Source organism: Rhinopithecus roxellana, chromosome 3 (assembly GCF_007565055.1).
Source record: "Rhinopithecus roxellana isolate Shanxi Qingling chromosome 3, ASM756505v1, whole genome shotgun sequence".
NCBI classification, from domain to species: Eukaryota; Metazoa; Chordata; class Mammalia; order Primates; family Cercopithecidae; genus Rhinopithecus; species Rhinopithecus roxellana.
Window position 1 is genome coordinate 13,507,712 of NC_044551.1, and position 23,713 is coordinate 13,531,424.

At 52.6% G+C, this 23,713-nt stretch overlaps 2 protein-coding genes across 8 annotated transcripts in view; one reads left to right on the forward strand and one right to left on the reverse strand.

Moving 5' to 3' along the window:
• The window catches only part of LOC104654227 (tubulin polymerization-promoting protein), a 43,641-nt gene extending 34,337 nt beyond the window's left edge, over positions 1 to 9,304 (forward strand). The window contains exon 5 of the transcript XR_004056333.1: positions 9,171 to 9,304. The gene's annotated coding sequence lies outside the window, so the exon portion shown is untranslated. The remainder of the gene's footprint in view (positions 1 to 9,170) is intronic.
• Positions 4,147 to 23,713, reverse strand: part of CEP72 (centrosomal protein 72) — a 36,903-nt gene continuing 17,336 nt past the window's right edge. The window contains exons 5-13 of one of the 7 annotated variants that reach the window (XR_004056331.1): positions 22,662 to 22,840; positions 20,117 to 20,329; positions 18,057 to 18,358; positions 16,773 to 16,908; positions 15,401 to 15,597; positions 11,838 to 11,964; positions 10,671 to 10,876; positions 8,234 to 8,345; positions 4,693 to 4,708 (exon numbers count right to left, since the gene is read on the reverse strand). Coding sequence is in view for 1 of the 7 variants with exons in the window: in XM_030927154.1 (XP_030783014.1) it covers positions 4,543 to 4,708; positions 8,234 to 8,345; positions 11,838 to 11,964; positions 15,401 to 15,597; positions 16,773 to 16,908; positions 18,057 to 18,358; positions 20,117 to 20,329; positions 22,662 to 22,840 (1,432 nt within the window). In the remaining 6 variants the exon portion in view is untranslated. Of the gene's footprint in view, positions 4,709 to 8,233; positions 8,346 to 9,347; positions 9,504 to 10,670; positions 15,598 to 16,772; positions 16,909 to 18,056; positions 18,359 to 20,116; positions 20,330 to 22,661; positions 22,841 to 23,713 lie in introns of those variants that run through there. The other 6 variants (XM_030927154.1, XR_004056327.1, XR_004056329.1 and 3 more) reach the window with 6 other exon arrangements.

The following is a 23,713-nucleotide window of genomic DNA, read 5'->3' on the forward strand; positions in this document are numbered from 1 at the left end:
CCAACCCAACTCACGGATATGCAGCATAAAGGCAAGGGGGACATAAGGATGGTCTGTGTGAACAGCTCTGCCACATCCTGGAACACTGAGTTATACTGGATCAGTAGTCAAACCTCCTGACAAAGAAAGTTCCAGGCACAAGTGACTTCACCAGCAAATTCCATCAAACATCCATGGAAGAAATAATTATAATATTAAATAAATTCTCCTAGAGAATGGAGAAAGAATGCACAACGTAGCTCATTTTACAGTGGTGTAAAGACACGAATCCTGACAAGAACAGCATTACAAAGGAAAATCGTAAGTGGCCGTCACCCGTGAAGAGACATACTAACCACTGTATTAGAGCACGCAGCTACCCAGTGCTCAGGATGTACCAGATGCTGCCCGAGAGTTCTACTCATACGAACTCATTTTACCTTCACAACAACCCTGTGAGGAAGGCACTATCTCCCCATTTTATAGATGAGGAAATCAGGGCCCGAACACAGGTGGTAGGTGGTATAGCTGGGCCACAAAATGCTAAACAAAATATTAACAAACCAAATACAACAATATGTATGTAAAAGAAAATCCATCATTACTAAGTTGGATTTATCTCAGAAATTCAAGGTTTATTTTTAACAACAGCAAATTATGGTCATTAACCACATCAATACATCATAAAAATCATGTGGTCATCTCAATCGTTGCAGAAAAAGTGATAAAATTCATCCATTCTTGATGCGAATTATTGACAGAAGCAGTTTTAAAACAAAAAAAATCTATTACAAGTGGATAAATGGTGAGAATTTATCACCCCTTTGAATGTCAGGAAGAAGACAACAATGCCCACTGTTACCACCTCTAATCAGCATTGCACTAGGGGTTCCGACCAGTGTAGAGAAGCAAAAAACAAAACAAAAATAAAAACATAAAGTAAAAATCCAGAATAACAGAAATGGGAAAGAAACCCCATTACTCACAGAAAACATGACTGTGTGCCTAAAAATGAGAAAACAGCTACAGGCAAATGATTAAAATTACTAGATTGCTAGATACAAATTAATACACAAAAATTGAATTTCCATGAAATGGCAACACATAAAGGAAATGAAATCCAAGCACATTTTTAAAAACAGCATCACAAAATAACAAAGACCTAGGATTAAATGTAACAAAAGACATACAAGACCACTGTGAAAAGTAGCAGGCTGTATTAACACCCGCTGAAGGAGAGCTATCATTTGGAGAGACAGATACCGTATTCAGGGTTTGTAAAACCCAGTATTACAAGTATGTCAATGATTCCAAGTTGATCTACAGGCTCAATACAATCCCAAACAAAATTCCAACTCAACCAGCTAGTTCTAAAATGTATGAAATGTAAAGGGTCAAAAACAGCCAAGACATCCTAACATAAGATGGAAGTATGCACCCTAGAGTGTGTGGGATTGGCAGAGACAGACAAGGAGATGCAGAAACAGACACAGAAATCATCCTGACAAAGGAATCTTCAGCGGCCACGGCTGGGAAAACTGGGCTTATGTCTGCCACACAATGAAACTGGATCCTTAACCTTCAAAACAGGCACAAAAATCAATTCTGGGTAGAATCTATATCTAAAATCCAAAATATACAAAACTATAAAATCTTTTGGAAGATAACAGAGTAACTTTATGATTAAGGCAGAGTAAAGATTATTAAAAGTTAGTATCCAAAATGCTTTAATCATGAAACAAAATATTGATATATTGGGCCATATTAAAGTTTAAAATTTATCTTAAAAGACACCATTAAAGTAAAAAGACAAGAAAAGCTGTTTGCAAATGTAACTCACAAAGCACTACTACCCAGAATCATAAATAACACCTGCCAATAAATGAGACAGACCATCCAATAGAAAAGTAGGGAAAATACTTGAATAGGTACTTTACAAACAAGAAATCCTGTGAAAAGGTGCTGAACAGAGAGAAGCCAACGAAACCAGAAGGAGGTCTACCCCACACCCTCCAGAGTGAAGGTGCTAATACTTCAGGCAATGGGTACTGAAAACATGGACCGGCAGATGTGGTCATACACAACTAGCAGTCGGGCCTGCTGGTACAACAACTTCGAAACAGCTGGGAATTCCTAGTAAACCTGTTAAAAACGAGGGTAAGGAGTTAATGGAAACATGAAAATAATGGGATATAAAACTAATAAAAAAAAATCAAATGGTTTTTTTTTTTTTTTTTTTTTTTTGAGACGGAGTCTTGCTGTCTAGGCTGGAGTTCAGTGGTGCAATCTTGGCTCACTGCAACCTCCACCTCCCGGGTTCAAACGATTCTCCTGCCTCAGCCCCCCAAGAATCTGGGGACTACAGGTACCCGCCACCACACCCGGCTAGTTTTCAGTTTTAGCGGAGATGGAGTTTTGCATGGTTGGCCACACTGGTCTCAAACCCCTGGCCTCAAGTGATCCTCCTGCCTCAGCCTCCCAAAGTGCTCGGATTACAGATGTGAGCCACCCTGCCCGGCCTCAAATGGAATTTTAGAACTAAAAATATATCTAATTTCTGATATAAAAAATTCACTATACAAGCTTAACATCAAATCAGGCAAGTGGAAGAAAAGATTAGTAAGCCTCTCAACAGGACAATAAAACCATCAAGGAAAGGATGAGAGAACAAGGATGAAAAAGCATCGAGTTTAGTGACCCGTGAGACAGTATCACAGTCTAACAGAAAGCTGCCCCCAGACAGGGGCAGGGAGGGAGGAGTGAGAGAGAGATGGAGTCAGACAAGAAATATGAATAGTGGCTGAAACTTTGCCAAATTTGATGAAAAATATGAACTCACAGGTCCAAGAAGCTCAATGAAACCCAAACGAGGTAAGCATCTATAAGCTTAAGGTGGATTAATAGTAACATCTTCTAATACTCTTACATACATAAATTATGTGATGACAACCCCATCCCAACCCTACAGAAAATAAATTTGGTATGACACATTTTCCTGCTGAGTTATGACCACAACTGGACAGTGGTGACACAAGAGGGCAGCCTGAAAACCAGCAAGTCCTCTTTGGGGAAGAGACAGCAGAGTCCCACCTCTGACTTCCCTAGAGATACAATCCACACACACACACACACACACAGCTAGCACACACACAAGCACACACAGCAAGCGCACACACACACAGCTAGCAGACACACAGCACACACACACAGGAAGCATGCACACACAGCACACACAGCTAGCACACACATAGCAAGTGCACACACACAGCCAGCATACACACACAGCAAGTGTGCACACAGCTAGCACAGATAAGGCAAATGCATGGACAGACACCCACATACAAGCGCGCACACGGCTGACACAGTATCCACACGAACACAGAGCTAGCACACACACACAAACCAAGTGCACACACACAGCTAGCACACAGCATTTTCTTCTTAGGCCTGCTCATTCTTCCCAATATCAGTTAAACGTCATTTTTAAAAAATGACCTTGTTTTACCAATCACAGCAAGTATGACATAAGATATGAAGTTTCCAAACTAAAAATCTAGTTTTGTGTCCTATTATGATGTGATTTTCAGAACTACACTGCAAAGAAAAGAGAGCGCCAGGGCTTGGGTAGATGTTTTCGCTGTGATATGTTAATATCGTAAGACAGTATTTTTGGCCGGGCGCGGTGGCTCAAGCCTGTAATCCCAGCACTTTGGGAGGCCGAGACGGGCGGATCACGAGGTCAGGAGATCGAGACCATCCTGGCTAACACGGTGAAACCCCGTCTCTACTAAAAAATACAAAAAAACTAGCCGGGCGAGGTGGCGGGCGCCTGTAGTCCCAGCTACTTGGGAGGCTGAGGCAGGAGAATGGCGTAAACCTGGGAGGCGGAGCTTGCAGTGAGCTGAGATCCGGCCACTGCACTCCAGCCTGGGTGACAGAGCGAGACTCCGTCTCAAAAAAAAAAAAAAAAAAAAAAAAAAAAAAAAAAAAAAAAAAATCGTAAGACAGTATTTTCAAGGTTTTTTTCCCCCACATCTGTAAGTGTTACTTGTGTTAAGTCTTTGAACTTAATTATTCCCGCTCACCTATCATGGTGCACATCTTGTTCTATAAAAAACTCAATGACAAACTCAGTTATGATTTGTATACAGCCACTTAAAAAGTAACTTTTCAGAACAATGTATTCGTTTATTCAAGATTGCTTGTTACACAGAAAATTATTTTCTTTAATGATCATACATAGCCTCTCTTTCACATCAGGCAGTAAAACACTGCATTTACTTCGTCTCAGGATACTGGATAAAAGATCAATGGTCAGTGTGTCTCAAAATATGTCAATGTGTTTTGTCTGAAAACATGCAAAGGGCTTGGAGTAATCATATCATTTTAGGAAGTGCTTTAGAAAACCATGCTGCAGGCCCTGAACACATTCCAAACATCCTAAATAATTACAAACAGAAGAGAGAGCTCTTGCCAGCCAGTACACTCAGTAAAGAAGGACAAAGGTGCAGACGATGTAACTCGAGCAGGGAGCTTGAGGGCGGCCCGGCGTCTCGGCAGGAGTCAGCAGGCCTGGCAGCCTCCTCGGCTGGTGCTGCTGGGTGGAAACAGGGCCACGGTCTTTTTGAGCTCCTGGTAGCTCCAGTGCATCTGCTCCACCTCGGCTCTGTGCTGCGCCCGCACCTGGCTCAGCTCCTGCAGCAGGTGTTCATTGGTGCTGACCAGGGAGCTGCAGAACGACAGGGAGGCGGCTTCGTGGCACCTCCACCCTCTCCAGTGGTGTCGCCCTCACCTGCGGGGCCTGCCCGCCTCCCTGCATGGGCATGAAACTGCCCTGGCCCTGCACACACTGTGGCCCCATCGCCTTCTGTGTCCCACTGGCTACCGCCCACCTGCCTCCTCCCTTCCCAACCACTGCCCTGACCCCTGGGAGCAGCCTTGGAGGTGCTGCTCAGCACCTATGGAATGAATGAATGAGCTGAACGGGCTAATGAGTGACTGAATGGCGCCTCTGCTATTCCAGCTATACCCAGTTTTATGAGAAGAGGATGATAAACTTTATGGCTAGCAAAACAATGTTCTAATTCTAGAAATGATACAGGGACTGAAATATTTCTAATTCCCAGTCAAATATAATAATGTTGACACTGTAATAGTGTAATAGAAGAGTCCTAGTTTTTAATGCTTTTGACCATTTTTATTTTAGAAATAAAGTGCTATTGCATTTTACCAACTTTGTCATTTCCAAATTGCCCTGCTCACCCAGTCAGCGATGACTTGAGAACACTCAGGGCATTACAAGTATTAGACAAGGCAGGGCCCACTGACCTCGGCCACATTAGCTGCAGAGATGGGCACCCCACTGACAGGACCACTGTGCAGGGCCAGGCCCTGTTCGCTTGGACACCAAAAGAGCCGCAGGCCAGGACTGGATGAAGCCAGCATGAATCCTGGGGGCAGAAGCCCGATCCCACCGTGTTTGAGAGCTGTGCACCCTACCCTGTCCACGTCCAGGACAGTGCTCAAGGAGCATGACCCCCAACTCCACCCTGACCTGCCACAGACAGGCCTGCCAGGTTCTAGGGAGTGACATGGCCCTGCCCACAACTGTGTGCACTGCACCCGTGGCTGCCACAGTCCCCTTCCTTCTGCGCTGCTGCATCTCCTCTTGGCCCAGTCTTTTCAGGACCCTTCCCCTCTGTAATTTAACTGTGATGGGCCCACGGGGGTCTGTGGCCTTTATCCTGGAAGGGGCAGAGCCTGGCTACACCTATGTCCAGACTGTATTCGAACCCAGGTGAGTGTGGCAGCCTCAGCCTGAGGACTGGAGGAGGGAGGAGGATTGGGAGATGGGGGGAAAGGAAGAGGGAATGAGAGGGGGAGGAGGAGGAACTGACCAGAGCAGCCTTCCTTGCTGAGGCCACAGGAACAGGGGTTCACACAACAGCACCCACAAAACCGCCCAGAGCAACCTGCCCTTGCCTCCTCCAGCAGCTCGCCTCTTCCTTTCTGCACCCAGCTTCCAACCACTTCCCAGCACACAATTATTTAAAGACGAACTAAGATTCTGCCTTGAAGATCCCCTCACACCCAGCCCCCTTCTCACCATTCCCCTATAGCCAGGGAGTAAAGGTGAAATCTCCATGTTTCCAGGTGAACACGAACTGCAGTGAAGGGGGAAGCACAGCTGCCCAGGGGAAGCAGGTGGCCCCGCCGTGCCCGTCTCTCATGTGCCTGTCTCCCCTGGTCACACTGCATGCAGGTCACACCTCACAGTCCACACTTGACATTCACAATTCAGTCACACCTCAGTCACGCCTCACAGTCACAACTCACAGTCATGCCTCACAGTCCACACCTCACAGTCCACACCTCACATTCACAATTCAGTCACACCTCACAGTCACACCTCACAGCCACGCCTCAGTCACACCTCACAGTCATACCTCACGGTCCACACCTCACAGTCCACACCTCACATTCACAATTCACAGTCACACCTCACATTCACAATTCACAGTCACACCTCACAGTCACACCTCACAGCCACGCCTCACAGTCCACACCTCACATTCACAATTCACAGTCACACCTCACAGTCACACCTCACAGCCACGCCTCAGTCACACCTCAGTCATACCTCACGGTCCACACCTCACAGTCACACCTCACAGTCCACACCTCACAGTCCACACCTCACATTCACAATTCACAGTCACACCTCACAGTCCACACCTCACAGTCCACACCTCATGGTCACACCTCACGGTCCACACCTCACAGTCACACCTCACGGTCCACACCTCACAGTCACATCTCACGTCCACACCTCACAGTCACACCTCACAGTCCACACCTCACAGTCCACACCTCACGGTCACACCTCACGGTCCACACCTCACTGTCACACCTCATAGCCACGCCTCAGTCACACCTCACAGTCATACCTCACGGTCCACACCTCACAGTCCACACCTCACATTCACAATTCACAGTCACACCTCACATTCACAATTCACAGTCACACCTCACAGTCACACCTCACAGCCACGCCTCACAGTCCACACCTCACATTCACAATTCACAGTCACACCTCACAGCCACGCCTCAGTCACACCTCACAGTCATACCTCACGGTCCACACCTCACAGTCACACCTCACAGTCCACACCTCACAGTCCACACCTCACATTCACAATTCACAGTCACACCTCACAGTCCACACCTCACAGTCCACACCTCATGGTCACACCTCACGGTCCACACCTCACAGTCACATCTCACGTCCACACCTCACAGTCCACACCTCACAGTCCACACCTCACGGTCACACCTCACGGTCCACACCTCACTGTCACACCTCACAGCCACGCCTCAGTCACACCTCACAGTCATACCTCACGGTCCACACCTCACAGTCACACCTCACAGTCCACACCTCACATTCACAATTCACAGTCACACCTCACAGTCACACCTCACAGTCATACACGGTCCACACCTCACAGTCACACCTCACAGTCCACACCTCACGGTCACACCTCACAGTCACACCTCACAGTCCACACCTCACGGTCCACACCTCACGGTCCACACCTCACAGTCATACCTCAGTCACACCTCACAGTCCACACCTCACAGTCCACACCTCACGGTCACACCTCACGGTCATACCTCACGTCCACACCTCACAGTCACACCTCACAGTCCACACCTCACAGTCATACCTCACAGTCCACACCTCACGGTCCACGCCTCACAGTCCACGCCTCATAGTCACACGTCACAGTCCATACCTCACAGTCACACCTCACGGTCACATCTCACAGTCCACACTTCACGGTCCACAGCTCACGATCCACACCTCACGGTCCACACCTCACAGTCACACCTCACACTGAGGGTCAATACCTCACAGCCCACACCCCATGGTCACATACCTCACAGTCCCATCTCACAGTCCATGCCTCACGGTCACACCTCATGGTCAGACCTCACATCCACACCTCACAGTCATACCTCATGGGTCACACTTCACAATCCATGCCTCACACATCCAACAGCAGGAAGGGCTTCAGTTTTCAGAGAGGAAAGTTTATGGAAGTTTCAAATCAGCAGTGGGTCCTGGATATCATCGGCCAAGACTCAGGAGCTGCTCCTCTGTGCCTTCTGGGTGTGACCCAGTCCGGCCCCACCCTCCCTGTGCCTGGGCCTTCTCCCCTCAGGGGCCCACCCAAGCCTCATGGGCAGGTACCTGTGGCTCTCCTGCAGCATCTGTGTGAGCTCCTGGATCTTGTCGTAATGCTCCAGGTGCTGCTTCAGTTCCACAATCTCACCACACAGCCTCTTCACACTTGTTTGAAGTCCTGAAAGAGAAAGAAAGAAAAAGTACCATTATTTAGTAAAACTCACTCATGCATTTTGAAAATGAAAACAATTCTACATTTAAACTAGATCTTGGTTACCAGAAAAAGAATATAGCTGGAAAAGATCAGTTTGTTTTTTTTTGTCTTTTTTTTTTTTTGAGACGGAGTCTCGCTCTGTCGCCTAGGCTGGAGTGCAGTGGCCGGATCTCAGCTCACTGCAAGCTCCGCCTCCCGGGTTCACGCCATTCTCCTGCCTCAGCCTCCTGAGTAGCTGGGACTACAGGCGCTGCCACCTCACCTGGCTAGGTTTTTGTATTTTTTTTTAGTAGAGATGGGGTTTCACCTTGTTAGCCAGGATGGTCTCGATCTCCTGACCTCGTGATCCGCCCATCTTGGCCTCCCAAAGTGCTGGGATTACAGGCTTGAGCCACCGCGCCCGGCCAAAAGATCAGTTTTAACGAGACTCAAAGACAGGGCGAGCATGAATGCCATGGCCCCACCCTGTGCTGTTTCTACCCTGGGCCCTCCCCAGGCTGAAGCTGTGTGGTCTGCCCTCCACAGGCCCCCACATAGCCACATCCCTGTGTGAGGGCAGGGAGAGGCAGCACTGGCTGGCAGCCCCTCCACTGGGCCTGTCTGCTGGTTTCTCCTCCACCAGGAAGCACACTCTACCCCTGAAGGGAGGGCCTGTGGGTTTCGGGAAAAGCACTAAGCAGCCCACAGTGGCCACAGGTCTCCCAAGCGTCCTCTGACTCTGCATCCATCAGTGACTGAAAATGTGGCTGGTTTCCATCTACTAATTCCTGCCTCTTTCTGGATTTCCAGCGCAAGAGGAAAAGAGAGATACGATTTAGTGGCTCCCCAGATCCAAACATGGGATACAAATAAACCCACATGTAGACACACTCTTGCAAAACCACATATGACAGAGGCAGTGAGAACGCCGGCGGGGGAGGTGGTGGGCAAAGGGTGACGGTGGCACGGATGGCAGGCTCTTCTCACCCACGAGACAGCAGTGCCGCAGCAGCATCCACAGTGTGAAGGCCACGCCACGTGGAGTCCATGTCCACGGACATGTTCACAGAGGACAGGAATGAAGGAAACGCAGGGCGGCAGTTTCGGGATCTTCCGGTCCCCGTGGTGGTCAAACCAAGAGTCCTTAGATGGCAAAACCAGAAACCCAAGGACAACACTACAGCATCCCAGAGACAAGGAAGCCTTGGGACCCCAAACACAAGAGGCTGGGACAAACCCCCAACGGCCACAAGTCACACATCACGTCCACTTCTGCGGGGGTGAGGCAGCCATCAGCAGAGGGTGGCCGTGACCGTCAGCTCTGAGAACGGGACAGCCCCCACGTGCCCTTGCTCCCTTGGGAAACCCAGTGGGCCAACCAGGAAACCACAGCCCTGCCCGTCCCATGAGGGTGAGGCCAGGGGCCCCCATGCAGTCTGGAAAAGCTGAGGCAGCCCTGCCATCCCCCAGAGCTGACCTGCCTGGTCCCTTCTACAACAGAGCCTGCACCAAGAGGAACAGCTGGTGTGGGGTCAGGGTCAAGGTCAACCAGAGAAGGGTGGAGGAGAGAACAGGGCCTGAGAATCCCCAAAAGGAGACTGCCCTATCCTTGATCCATGAGGTCAGAAAAGGTGCCCTGACCCTGCCTCCTTGAAATTCAGAAGCATAATTTTCATGTAAAAAGAAGCAGAAAGTACTGAAGCCAAATCCCAGTTTCTGTAAGGCAAAAGGTTAGGGCACAAGAACAGCCCTATGACAGTGAAAGCCACGCCCCCAGAACGGACCCACACCAGAACCACTGTTTCAAAATAAGCTGAAGACAAAAAGGAAATGACAGAAGAAACGAAAAACAACGTAAGTCACAATCAGAAATGTCAGAAAAGAGAGGTCTGAACTCGCGGAAGAATTAGCAATAAAATAAAAGTTCACATGGCAAGTGAAGTTGCTAAGAAGAAGTGTAAGGGAAAGTCCAGCAAGTCCTCGCTTCGTGCTGATGGTTCCGGAAACGGCCACAAAGCAAAGCGACCACCGTAGAACGAAGCCGAATTCACCATCCACACAGGCCGCCGACGGGAGCAAGAGTGACGCTCCCACAGCAATTTCTAGTCGCAAGAACATCACCAAACCGCCAAAGACCAAAATACCTCTAACAGTAAACATTACAATAAATGGGAGCAATGCACACATTTAAGACCGAGTAATAAAGACAAGTTACATCATAATTTACTGCTGCAGCCCATCCCAGCAGCTCAGGGCGTGGAGCGGGAACCAGCCCTGATCAGATGTCATCGCACGGCGGGCGGCTCGTACCTGCGCTCACTCGGGACGGGACAGGTCAGACACACCAACGCCCTGGTGTGCACGGCATCGGGGCGTGGGAGGACATCATCGCACCAGAGAAACCAGGAGCCGGGAGGGCAAGCCACACACACAGTTCTCCCGGGCAGAGCACTGATTGTTTTTTCTCATCACCTTTCCAACGAAATGATGTTGAATGAACAGAGTTATTCAAGAACCTGTTGTAAACATAACAATATCTTAAAGAAACAGAAGACAGAAAAGCAAAATTTGTAAATAAAAAAGAAGACTCTAAGGAACTCTTACCACTCGATAAAACAACCCAATAAAAACCAACAGGCGAAAGATGTGAGGAGACGCTGCCCCGGAGGAGAGAGCGGCCACAGGCCTCATCCGCAGCTGCCTCCCTGCCACAAAGGCCACGGCTGGTTGGGACAGACGCCATGAGGCCCACGCGCCCTGAAACAGTTACTACCTGGACTTTAAGAAAAAGCCCGTGAGCCTCTGAGAGGTTAGACCAGGAAAAGATGCTCCACTTGGCATTTTCAGGGAAGTACGAGTCAAAACTTCCAAGAAACTCCACGCCATACCGAGAAGGTTACCATGGGCAGCAGACTCCGTCAGCATTTCCCTATTTAAAATCCAGGTATCTGAACTTGAAATACTGAAAACACTTTTGTAAAAATAGCAAAATAGAACAAAAAAAGTGAAGAGAGAGAAATGAGAAAGATCTGGATCTGGATGAAACAGTGACCACAGCAAGCCTGCTCGGGAGAAACACGGGTTCACCAGAAATGCAACCCGAATCTGTAACGCTGAGACGCTGGGCAACAGGCTCATTCACCAAATTCGACGGCAGCATAACCGCGGGAGGACGCCAGATAGGAGCAGCAAATCCCACAGTGACCAGGCCACTCCAGCACCTGCAGCCCTGACACCCTGTGCTGAGGGGAGGACGGCCGGGCAGGGTGAGGACAGAGGTGGCCTTGCCTCCCACATCCACGCCTGGACTGCCCCAGACACGCGTATGTGCCATAAACTCCGGCCAAGGCAGCCTCCATGCCAGCCAGCAAGGCAGGGGCTCAGCTCCCCACTTACCAACTGCGTCTGCTGCTGCTCGCCTTCCTCATTACCTAGGCACATTTGAACACTTACAGTTTACAAAATGACCAAACTCACCAGCGATCTGTAAATTTAATGTGGCTGCAGTGTCTGCACTCTTCACTTCCTTTTTCATACTCAACAAAAGTGATTTTAAGCTACTGTTCTCTTCCAAAGATTTATCTAAATGGTGTCTCAAATCATCCTGGGGACACAGAAAATACACTTAAAATGCGCAACTCAAATTCAGTAAAATGTGTAAGAAAATAAAACTGAAACCTTCTGAGAATCCCGAGGGTTCCCCTTCTGCATACTTGGAGTCACGATGTGAAAGGCAGTAATTCGGTTTCATGGCACATCTCCCTGCCCCCAGCCTGCCCTGCCCAGCCCTGTAGCACCCTCAGGGGGAGGGGGCGAGTGAGGAGAGGGATGGAAAGGAGCGCCCCAGCCCCGTGAAAGCCCCACTCCTGAGTCTCCCTGAGGCATGTGCTCCAGCAGGACCCGCAGGCCTGATGCTGGGCAGGGCAGCTGGTGGTGGCTGGGGGAGCCCTGCCTCTTCCAGGATGCCCTCACGGACACTGTGGGTCCCAGGCCTTGGTGCCAGTGTGAGGCACAGGTGGCCCTGCAGGAACCCCCTTTTGTTCTGGCTCCTTTCACATCCTCAAAGTATGGAGAAGACCCAGAGCACAGGACGAGCTGTCACCAAGGAAGGGAAAGGGCCATGCCTGCAGCCACATGGCAGCCTCTGCCCCTCCCCGGCCCCAGGGTGCCTGGTGAGGTGTGAGCCATCCAAGCTGCCAGCAGCTGCGATCAGGGTCCCCAGGGATCCAGGCTCACCAGGCTGCTGCTCTGGGGCCGGGGGTGCTGAGCAGACCCCAACTCACTGCTACCAGGGGAGGGAGCGCCCGAGTCTGTACAGCAGAAGCCTCGTGCTGGGGGTATCTCCACTTTGTCCTTCTCCGCTCAGCGAGCCCACCCACCGACAGCCCCCTCAGCATGCACGTGCCCGACAGGCCCCTGATGCCCATAGTGAAAGCTGATCACTGGGTCTGAGACTGTCCCCCTCAGGCTTATCCTGGCCAGTTCTTCATTTCGCGCCTTCTGCCAAGGTGTCTGCTGCAGTGGTGCCAACCAGCACGACCTGCCCTCTGCGCGGTGCTCTGGGTCGTCCAGAAAGCTCCTGGCAGCGTCACATCTCATGGTGTTGCCTCCCAAGGACACGGTGAGCTCTTAAGGCAGGGCTGTGGGCTCCCAGCTCTTTTTCATTAGTTTATTTGAGGCAAAGTCTTGCTCTGTCGTCCAAACTGGAGGTCAGTGGAGCAATCACAGCTCACTGCAGTCCCCAACTCCTGAGCCTCCTGCCTCTACCTCCCAAAATAGCTGGGATGACAGGAGCGTGTCACCACGCCTAGCTAATTGTTTAACTTTTATTTTTTGGAGTCTAGGCCACAGCAGGCGCAGGGAACAGAGGACCGACTGCACCTAGGCTGGCCGCAGCCCATCTGCCTCGGAAGCCGTGCCAGGCACAGCAGCTGGGAGTGGGGCCACCTTTGCCTCAGGACACTGTACTGCAGCTTCCGAAGGAAGCACGGTCAAGGTTGATGCGACCGAGGGATGAGCGTCCTCACGTGGCAGAGTAAACTTGGGTGCTTCTGGAGTGACAGATGTGCACCTCCCTGGAAGGCAGCGCCCACCAGCCTGCCTGGCTGCTCCCTCCGCGGGGTTCCTGACCGTACTGACTGCTCCTTACCCGAGGGGCTTGGGGCTGCCAGATCCTTCCAATCACTCGTCCTGACATGGAACCGGGGCTGCTCTGTCCTGTGGCCCAGGGCTGCCCCAAGGGGCAGGGTTGGGCAAACTGCAGAGGGCAAAAAAGCAGGCGTCCAAAGCAGCCACAGCTGCACGTGACTCCCACCCCCGGTGACACTGGCGCTCAGCACACCTTTGGGCTCCACCTGTCGGCTCCGTCTGGTCCCAGGCTCAGAAGGGCAAGGGGTGTGCCCGGCTGCATCCCACAGAAAAGACATCATCGGTGATAGCGCCCAGCTCACTTTCCAGACAGCGGGCCAACGTGTGTTTAAATACAAAGGCTTCACGTGTGTTTAAATACAGAAGCTTCCAGAGAAGGGGCCACATGTTCTTAAATCCAGAGACTTTCAGACGGGGGCCACGTGTGTTTAAACAGAGGCTTCCAGATGGGGGGCCACGTGTGTTTAAACAGCGGCTTCCAGACGGGGGCCACGTGTGTTTAAACAGCGGCTTCCAGACGGGGGCCACGTGTGTTTAAACAGCGGCTTCCAGACGGGGGCCACGTGTGTTTAAACAGCGGCTTCCAGACGGGGGCCACGTGTGTTTAAACAGCGGCTTCCAGACGGGGGCCACGTGTGTTTAAACAGCGGCTTCCAGACGGGGGCCACGTGTGTTTAAATGCAGAGGCCTCTGGACACAGGGACATGTGCTTAACGCGGAGGCTTCTGGACAGGGGGGATGTTGAAACAGAGGCTTCCAGATGAAGGCCACGTGCTGAGGCTTCCAGACCCGGCCGGGGGGGTGGGGTGGGCGGGGCATGTGCGTTTAAACAGGGGCTGCCTGTGTTGTTTCGTCATCTGTACTTTTTCTTCTCTGAAGAGGAAGCGCTGTGTGGGATCTCTGAGATGTAGGTTCCCATGAAACAGACAGTATGTACTTGTCAGGTAAGTTCAGAGGCAGTTTTCGAAGCCGTCCTGGGCCGACTTCACTCCCATTTCACAAAGGCTGACAAGGCCCCTCTGGGTGTGCACCTCCTCACACGGCTCTGCCCTCACACCAGGACTCCCGGAGGGTGGCTTCTGTCTGGGTGTGGCTCTCTGACCACCAGCTCCCTGTCCTGAGGACACCAGCAGCTCATGGGGAGGCCCTTGCAGTGTGGAGGGAGCCCGGGAGGATCTTGCCCCATGAGGCCTCAGACGAGACGGTGGCCCCGGCCCACAGCTGAGAGGGAGCCAGACGCGCCTAGCTGAGCTGAGCTGAGCTAAGCCTCAGGCCTGACCCACAGAAATCCAAGGGGATAAATGTGGGTTTTCAGCTGTTCATTCTGGGGTAACTTGCCCTGTAGCCCCAGCTCACCATGGAACGCTGGCCGTCATCTCCTTCGTAAAAGGAGAGTGGCCTCAGCTGTCTCCAATTCGAGGCCCTGAGAGACGGGTCAGCAAGACAAAGTCATGTCCAGGCCTGGCTCCCGCAGCGCCCAGCAGCGCCCGGTGGTCCGGGGGAGGACGCCCAGGCAGGGCAGCAGCAGGGACCCTGTGATCAGCTGGTACACTGGACCTCTCGGGAGGGGACGGGGTAGACTGCGCCAGAGGACAGGGGACTAAAGACCGTCTCCAGCTGGCGTCACCCCAGCCCGCCTCCCCAGCCCAGCCCCTCCAAGGAGAGAAGGTGGCCAGCGCCACTGCTGTCTCCAAAGTGCTCCAGGCCTGTTGTGAGACAGGGCAGGCCATGTTCCTGGGGGTGAGCGGGTGCCGGGCAGGGAGGGGAGACGTGGGGCTGCAGAGATGGCGGTTGGGACAGTGTGGCCTCAAGGAGCTGCCCTCGTTCCTGGAAGTCAAAGCCGTGTTTCCCCCAGTCACGTGGACACAGACACGGCGCCAGGGCGGGCTCACCAGCTCCTGGCGTGTGCGTTGCAGCTCCGCCGTCGCCTCGCTCATCTCCCGGGCGTGCCGCTGCTGCTGCTCAGCAAGACGGCTTTGCAGGGACTTACTCTCCAGAGCCAGGGAGCCGACGTCTGCACCCACCATCGCAGAGCCGTCCTGAGCCGCTGTGAATTCTTCGGCAGATGACAAGATGTGTCTTGCCTGAGCTAGGAGTGAAAATCAAATATTACATTAGCACTCAGGCTTAAAGGATGACATGCAAACAAAATCAGCTCAGCATGTTTTGAATCTCACAGATGATGCCTCAAAAAGACGGCAGGCAGGGCGGGGCAAAGGGGTGTTGGCGCCACAAAACCACCTCAGGCTCTGTGCGTCCACACACGGGCAGGGTGGGAACTGAAGAAAGAGAAGAGGTAACCCCCAAGAAAAGGGGCAAATAGGGGCCGCTGCGTCTCAAGGTTTCAGTGGCACCGCCACAACTCGCTGCGTCTTCCACAAGCACCGACTGCCCTGTGTGGAAACCACAGTGCAGACGCCAGCTGGCAACTCCACGCTGGGACAGTGGCCTGGGCCTGGGACAGTCCCCCTGCCACCGACAAGCTCAGGAGGCTCCCGCAGGACACCAGCCTAGGGAGAGGGGAGGTTTATGGGGCTGGGGTCCGGGTGGGCTTCGACTGCAGGGCGTCCTCATTCTATGAGCTGAGGGGCTATGACACTGCGAGGGGCACTCAGACAGCTCAGAGCTGTGCCCAGGGTCTGCTGGGAGAGGACACTGGCAAGGCTCCTGAGGGACACACACTGCCACACCCCAGGCTGCAGGACAAAGAGAAGGTGCCCCCAGGGACGCGGCATCTCCTGGTCTCCCAGTGTGACCCCAGATGAGGGAGGCCCCAGTGTGTTCATGTACGGGCTGCCTGGCAGAATCAAACAGACCCAAGTCCTCTCTGGGGAGGGACCACCCTCCTGGGCCCCACACCGACCAAAAGCTCTGCAGTCCAGGCCCAGCACAGGCCACACGTCCACGTCAGGGGAGAAGATGCTGAGCAGCTTCCAAACTCCAAATCCCCACGTGAACACAGCCTTCAGAACCAAGCCCCTTTGGACAGCATTTTGAGCAAAACAAGGTCACAGGCCCCGCAGCACCCCAGAGCACAGCCAGGGACACACAGGCCCAGGCCCATGTGGTGCCTCCCAAGAGCCCTGGCCACTGTGAGAGGCGGAGACTGCCAGGGAGGGCCCAGGCGTGGGACCACCACACACTTGTGGGAGGGGACACAGGACACCTGGGGCTGAGATGACTCTCAGGTCACCACACGCAGAGGACCCCAGAACCCACACAGACGCTGCCTGGAGGGCAAGAGCAGCAGCCACCCTGACTCACTGAGGAATGCCTTGTTGCTGTGCAGGGACCTGCAGCCGCCCCAGCTCCTGTCCACCAGGTCCAAGAGCGTCTCCAGGAGCGCCGCCTGCAGGGTCGTCTTCTTCCCGGGTAGAGCCGAGCGTGACCCGGGAGATGGCTGTGATGGAAACAAAATCATGAGGCCAGTGAGTCAGTGTGGTAACTGAGGTCCTGAATGCCAGCAGGTGCCCCCAGCACACCCGGGGATGCCTTCGCACCATGGAGGGGAGGGCAGGGGCTGTGAGGCCCCAGCCCTGAGCTAGGTGGAGGGCGGCTTAGCAGTGCCTGCCCAGTGAGGCTTAGCCAGGTGCACCGGTCCTGGATGAGTGAGGTCTCGACGACACGACAGGACGGGGCCCACACATTCCCAACTCAAGCAGGCCCCAGACTCCTTCCCTCAACCCAGACAGGGAAGCAGAAGACACGCCCAGGCCGTGGTAGGAGCCTGTGCTGAAAGGGAGTGCCCTGGAGGCAGCCCGCGCCCGCAGCCAGGCGGGCAGAGTGCCAGACGCTGTCCCCAGCAACGGCCCAGGGTCAAACAAAACCCTGAAACAGACCACCCACCTCCCCCATTTCTGCTTCCCTTCCAGCTCAGGACCTGCCGGGGACATCAAACACGCCCCACCCCGCTCCGGAACCCCCCACCCCGTGCTGCTAGGGAGCCGCCTCCAGCTCCAGCCATGCCTCCCTCCCCGTCCCACAATTCCGCACCTTCCCACTCCTCTGCCTGCCTGGGAGTCCGAAGTCCTCGTTGTGGTAAGCACCAAGTGAACAGCCCCTGCCTGTTCCCCTCTGGGGGGGTCTGTGCTCGTGTCTACAGCAGGCGTGTCTCAATGCCTCTGACTGGGCTTGTGCCAGTTGTCCCCCTGGCCTCTAGGCCACCCTGAGGATGGAGGAACTCGGTTTCTCATCACAACGCCCTCCAGGATCCTCCCTTCACGACAGGGTCATCAATGGCTCAGCCGGCCAAGATGCCCGATTCCAACTTTGGAGACAAACGCCCCGTACACCGTAAGGCAGAGTCCCCTCTCTCCACCACAGGGCTTCCACTCAGAACAGCACTGCAGGGGCAATGTGTGGCACAGAGGCACAGGTCCATCCAACAAAACCCAGCAGCAAGCACCCTGGAAACCTAAGTGTAATGGTTCCCTTTATCCTGGGACACGGTCAGTGCCGTAGGCATAATCACGGCATTGTCAAAGCCGTACCAGCCCCACATTAGGAACAGGGCACCGTGGCCCTGCTGCCCTCCAGCCCTTCTCTCACCTCTCTGGTGTCGGTCACGCCCCGAGACCTCTGCTCCTCAGTCTCTGAGGCCTCAGGCTGAGACAAGGTCCTCCCACTCCTGCTTCCTGAGCTGTTCTGTCTGCTCAGGCTCTCCTCGGGCACGGAGGACCCATGAGTTCTCTCCAGGCAGCCCAGACCCTCCTGGTCTGAAAACGCCTGGAATCTTCCACCAGGCATTCTTCGCTTCCTGCACTTTCCGGGGGCTGGCAGGGAACCAGGCACCATTTCTGCTGACAAATCCAACTTCTGAGAAGAGGCTGAGTCCTCAGTATCCACGGAGTCTGCAATACAGAGAGGACGGGGCCCACGTCAGGCCAAATTCTCTGGGTGCAGTGTTCGGCACTGTAACTTTTAAAAAGGCATGTGTGTGCCCATGTACATATGCACATGGACACACACACGCACTTACATATGAACACGCATACCCATCCATGTGCATATATACATCCGTCCACCTGCACAAAGACACACGCAGAGGGAGGGTGCCAAGGGAGGAAGGGGCACACTGGAGCACATGTGCTAACACGCGACCTCTGGGGGAGTCTGGATGAAGCAGACGGGGACCGCCCAGCTTAGCGCGTCCACCCCGTGATGACTGACGTGCAATACGCTTCAACAAAGTGTTCCAAACAACATCTAAGCACACATCCATCTCTGAAGACAGGCGACAGACTCTAGCGGTCCATAAAGTGGTGGGTCCTGTGCACGGTGCCGACCACGAAGGCCCCGGGACACACAAGCCCCAGGGGAGGGTGAACTTGTCTGTGGAAGGACAATGAAGGCAGGAGAAGGCACAAAACGGGCACAGCCCTGGCCTCCACCACAGCCTGCACAACTCAAGATGACCCACCACGTCCTGCAGCAGCTGACAGACAACCTGGCTAGTCCCCTGCTTCTCACCAGCCGGGCATGAGCAAGCTTCCAGGAGGTGCCAGGGTCACTCGAGATGAGGCTTCTCTTTTTTTTTTTTTTTGAGATGGAGTCTTGCTCTGTTGCCTGGGCTGGAGTGTAGTGGTGCCGTCTAGGCTCACTGCAACCTCCACCTCCCAGGTTCAAGCGATTCTCATGCCTCAGCCTCCTGAGTAGCTGGGACTACAGGTGCCTGCCACCATGCCCAGCTAATTTTTGTATATTTAGTAGAGACCTGGTTTCACCATGTTGGCCAGGCTGGTCTTAAACTCCTGACCTCAAATGATCTGCCTGCCTTGGCCTCCCAAAATGCTGGGATTACAGGCGTGAGCCACTGTGTCCGGTCTGCTTGCGGCAGGAGGTTTTCCGACACTTACTCCACACAGGTGAGCATCACATGATATCACGTGATGCTCTCGGTTAACTTTTCTCGCCTTTGATTTTCAAAATGTAGTTACAGCCATAGCCTGGGCCCATACACATAAAAGAAAGTGTGTGTGCATTAGTGAGGGGTGAGGGTAGGTTAGAGGGAGGGTGTGCACACACACACGTGCAGAGAAAAAGCACCTATTTACCAACCATGAATCTAAACCATGAATGGATTACAACTTTCAATGTGCTGCATTCTTTCCAAAGACATTCTGGAGAGTTCCACAAATAAATACAAAGAGAACAGGAGAAATTCCATAGTAAAAGCAAACATTGTGAAAAATATTTAACTACTTAAAAAGGAACTGAAGGGAATAAAAGTTGACAGGGATTTCATGTTGTTATGGTTTGAAGGAATCCCCCAAAGTTCCTATGTTGGAAACTTATTGCCATTGTAACAGTATTAAGTGGAGGACCTTTAAGAGGTGATCAGGTCACAGGGCCAGCCCTCAGGGAGGCAGGACTGCTGTATTGCAGGTTTGGGGTCCTGATAAAGGATGAGTCTGGCTCCATTTCTCTGTCTTGAGCTTGCTGCCGCCTGCGCCACGGGAGGACCAGCACCAGGTGCCGGCACTGTGCTCTCGGACTTCCCAGAGAGCCATGAACTCCATGAGCCACATGAGCTTCTGTTCTTCATAAATTACTCAGTCCGCGGTTTTCTGTTACAGCAGCAGAAAACAGACTAAGATACGTGTAAGTACCTGGGTCTGGGGTGAAGTACGCATGTGGCCCGGGAGGCCGGGAGGCCTCCAGCTCTGCTCCGTAAGGTGGCGGGAACTCTCCACAGGGCCGGCTCCAAGGTGTCTTCTCCAGATGGCACCCTCTGCAGCTGCGCCTCCTCGTCTCGCGGCCCTGCTTCCCGGAGTCCCCACACTGGTACTGTACCAACTGCGGGCTCAACAGATGTCTGGATTCTATTTTATTAAAATATTGTCAATAAAATATTTCATAAAATATTGTAAAAATTTTATTTCATTAAAAATTACATTTTAAGCTTCTGAATGGCGTATGGTATCTGTTAGACTGAGGGGTTAATCCCATGCTGGGGACACCAGAGTGAATCCACAGTGACTCCTAACAACAGGAGAGCTGGGAACTGGGAACTGGCACCACTCGCCTGCGCAACTCAGGACAAGGCAGCAAGAATCAAGCCGCACGAAGTGGAGCAAAGTCAGACAAAATGATGCACAAAACAGAAGACAGAGTCCAGACAGTCTCAGGTCAAAGGTGCCAAGTAACTAAATGAGGAAAAAGAGTCTTTTCAACAAAAGGCATCAGAACAACTGAATGTACTTCTGTAAATGACAGGCAACAGAACAACTGGATGTACAGTCATTCCTCAGTCCCACAGAGGACTGGTTCCGGGCAACCCCCAGGGATGGCAAGAGTCAAGGACATGCAACTCTCTTACGTGAAACGGTGTATCTGTGTATAATCTGCACGCACCCTCCCATGTACTTTAAGTCATCTCTTGCCTACTTACAATACGATACACAACACAACAGAAATGCTACCGTAGCTGGCCACGGCGGCGCATGCCTGCAGTCCGGGAGGCTCAGGAGGCTTAGACAGGAGGATCGCCTGAACCCAAGAGTTTGAATCCAGCCTGGGCAACATAGCAAGACTCCCTCTCTACAAAAATACAGAATAAATAAATGCTGTGTAAATAGTTATACTGTATTATTTTTTAATTGCTGTATTGTAATTTTTTTTGTTTTTTTCCAAATAGTTTCGATCCATGGTTGGTTGACTCCAGAGATTCAAAACCAGTGGATACAAACAGACAACTGTACATGTAGGGGGATGTCTTGACTCGTTAACTCACAATACACACAAAAGCTGCAAACAGTGAATTGTACACCGAGACACTAAGACTATGGGACAACTGTGAGGAAACACGGGAGAAAATCTTCACGATCACGCGGTGGACAAAGCTCCCTTCACAGGGCACACAAAAGCCCAAACCATCAAAGGAAACCGTCAAAACCTGACTGTACTGAAATTAAAACTTGTGCCCTTCAGCCGGGCGCGGTGGCTCACCCTGGAATCCCAGCACTTCGGGAGGCCGAGGCGGGTGGGTCACCTGAGGTCAGGAGTTGGAGACCAGCCTGGCCAACATGGTGAAACCCCGTCTCTACTAAAAATACAAAAATTAGCCGGGTGTGGTGGCGGCGCCTGCAGTCCCAGCTGCTCGGGAAGCTGAGGCAGGAGAATCACTTGAACCCGGGAGGCAAAGGTTGCAGTGAGCCGAGATCGCACCACTGCACTCCAGCCTGGGCGACAGAGCAAAACTCCATCTCAAAATAAACAAAACAAAACACAAAACAAACTTGTGCTCTTCGTAAACTGGACTGTACTGAAATTAAAACTTGTGCTCTTCAAAGCACTGCTCCAAAAATGAAAAGGCAAGCCACAGAAGGGAGGAAACTGGCAGCACTTGTGCCTGAGAAAGGGCTTGTGTCAAAACCACCAAGACCTCTTAGGACTCCATACTAAGAGGAGCAACCCCAGAACAAAGGTGGGCAGACCTGGAGAGAAAAGAAGAGACAGACACGGCCAGTATTTCAACAGCAGCGGGATGCAAATTAAAGCCATACACAGGTACCACAACCCCGACAGAGGAGCTAGGATTAAAGGACTCAGCGCCCAGTGCTGGCAAGGACGTGGCTCGGACACTGCTGCCACAGGGCAGACGTCCTGGCACAGATGAACCTAAGATTTCAGCCCAAACTCAGGTCTCCACCTGTTGTTTCCATGAAAAGTTCTTAGAAACTCACAATGGAGGTGGAATAAATGAAGCTAAAGTCTATCAGCACGTCCCAGTGGAGGGCGGCACTGCCGGGCGATGGAGCCTCCGTGACACCCGTGTTGGGATCTGAGGGTCTACACGCGGCAGCCTGAGTTCAGGGTTTCCCACAGGCCCCTGCAGCTGCCGCAGACGTCAGCCCCACCTGCCACAGAACCCCAGGCTTCTCGTCTATTGTAGACAGTTTGCCTTTTCCCGTGATCTCAGAAGGACACAATTTAACCCATCATGCAGTATGACTATACTCAAATACGTTAACTTTGTCCTTTTATAAATCTGTAGTCCAAACGGCTGGCATTCGAAAGCACACAAGGACATCATGAAGATCCTACCCTTAAAGGTAAGTCCCACGAAAAGCGCAACTGTGCACTCCAAGGCCAGTGATGACTACATCCCAGAGCCAGCGGCCCCACTGGCCTCCTGGCGGGTGAGCAGCGCACCTTGGCAACCACGAGAGTCGGCCTCGCGCTCCTTCTGGCTGGAGCTCGTGCTCCCGGGAGGTCTGCCGAGATCCCACTCGCACTCTGCAATGAGGTTCAGGACTGCCTCGTCGTCCGCATCTATGACCAGGCTCTGCTTGGCCAAGGCCTCGGTGCACTTAGCTCTGGGGTGGCATGGTCTGTAAGGAAAAGCAAACTCATCAGCATCACTCAAGCCAGCCGTACACTCCAGCCCACACAGACCCCGAGAAGGAAAATACCTGCACGGTCTCCGAGGGGAGCAGTTTGGTGCAACCGTGGGGCGGCGGGTCTTGTTGCTTCCACTGCAGTGATGCGGAAGAGGGACTCACCAAGGACGACTGGTGAGCAACGGCCAGGTCACGTGATAACATGACAACATCCCAGCACTGGACAGAACCCCACCAGGACCGGTCCAAATCCCAGCACTGGACAGAACCCCACCAGGACTGGGCCAAATCCCAGCACTGGACAAACCCCACCAGGACCGGTCCAAATCCCAGCACTGGACAAACCCCACCAGGACCGGTCCAAATCCCAGCACTGGACAGAACACCACCAGGACTGGTCCAAATCCCAGCACTGGACAAACCCCACCAGGACCGGTCCAAATCCCAGCACTGGACAGAACACCACCAGGACTGGGCCAAATCCCAGCACTGGACAAACCCCACCAGGACCGGTCCAAATCCCAGCACTGGACAGAACCCCACCAGGACCGGTCCAAATCCCAGCACTGGACAGAACCCCACCAGGACTGGGCCAAATCCCAGCACTGGACAAACCCCACCAGGACCGGTCCAAATCCCAGCACTGGACAGAACACCACCAGGACTGGTCCAAATCCCAGCAATGGACAGAACACCACTAGGATCGGTTCAAAAATTAAAGTTCTGGAAGGTTCTGTTCTGCTACGTCTTGGCAGGTTAAAATTCAAATTAACTTTTCTTAGCACATCCACAAGGAGATACACGTGATCAAGAAAGTTAAGTGTTCCAAATGCCCACTTTCACATTCAGGGAAAACATTTCCAT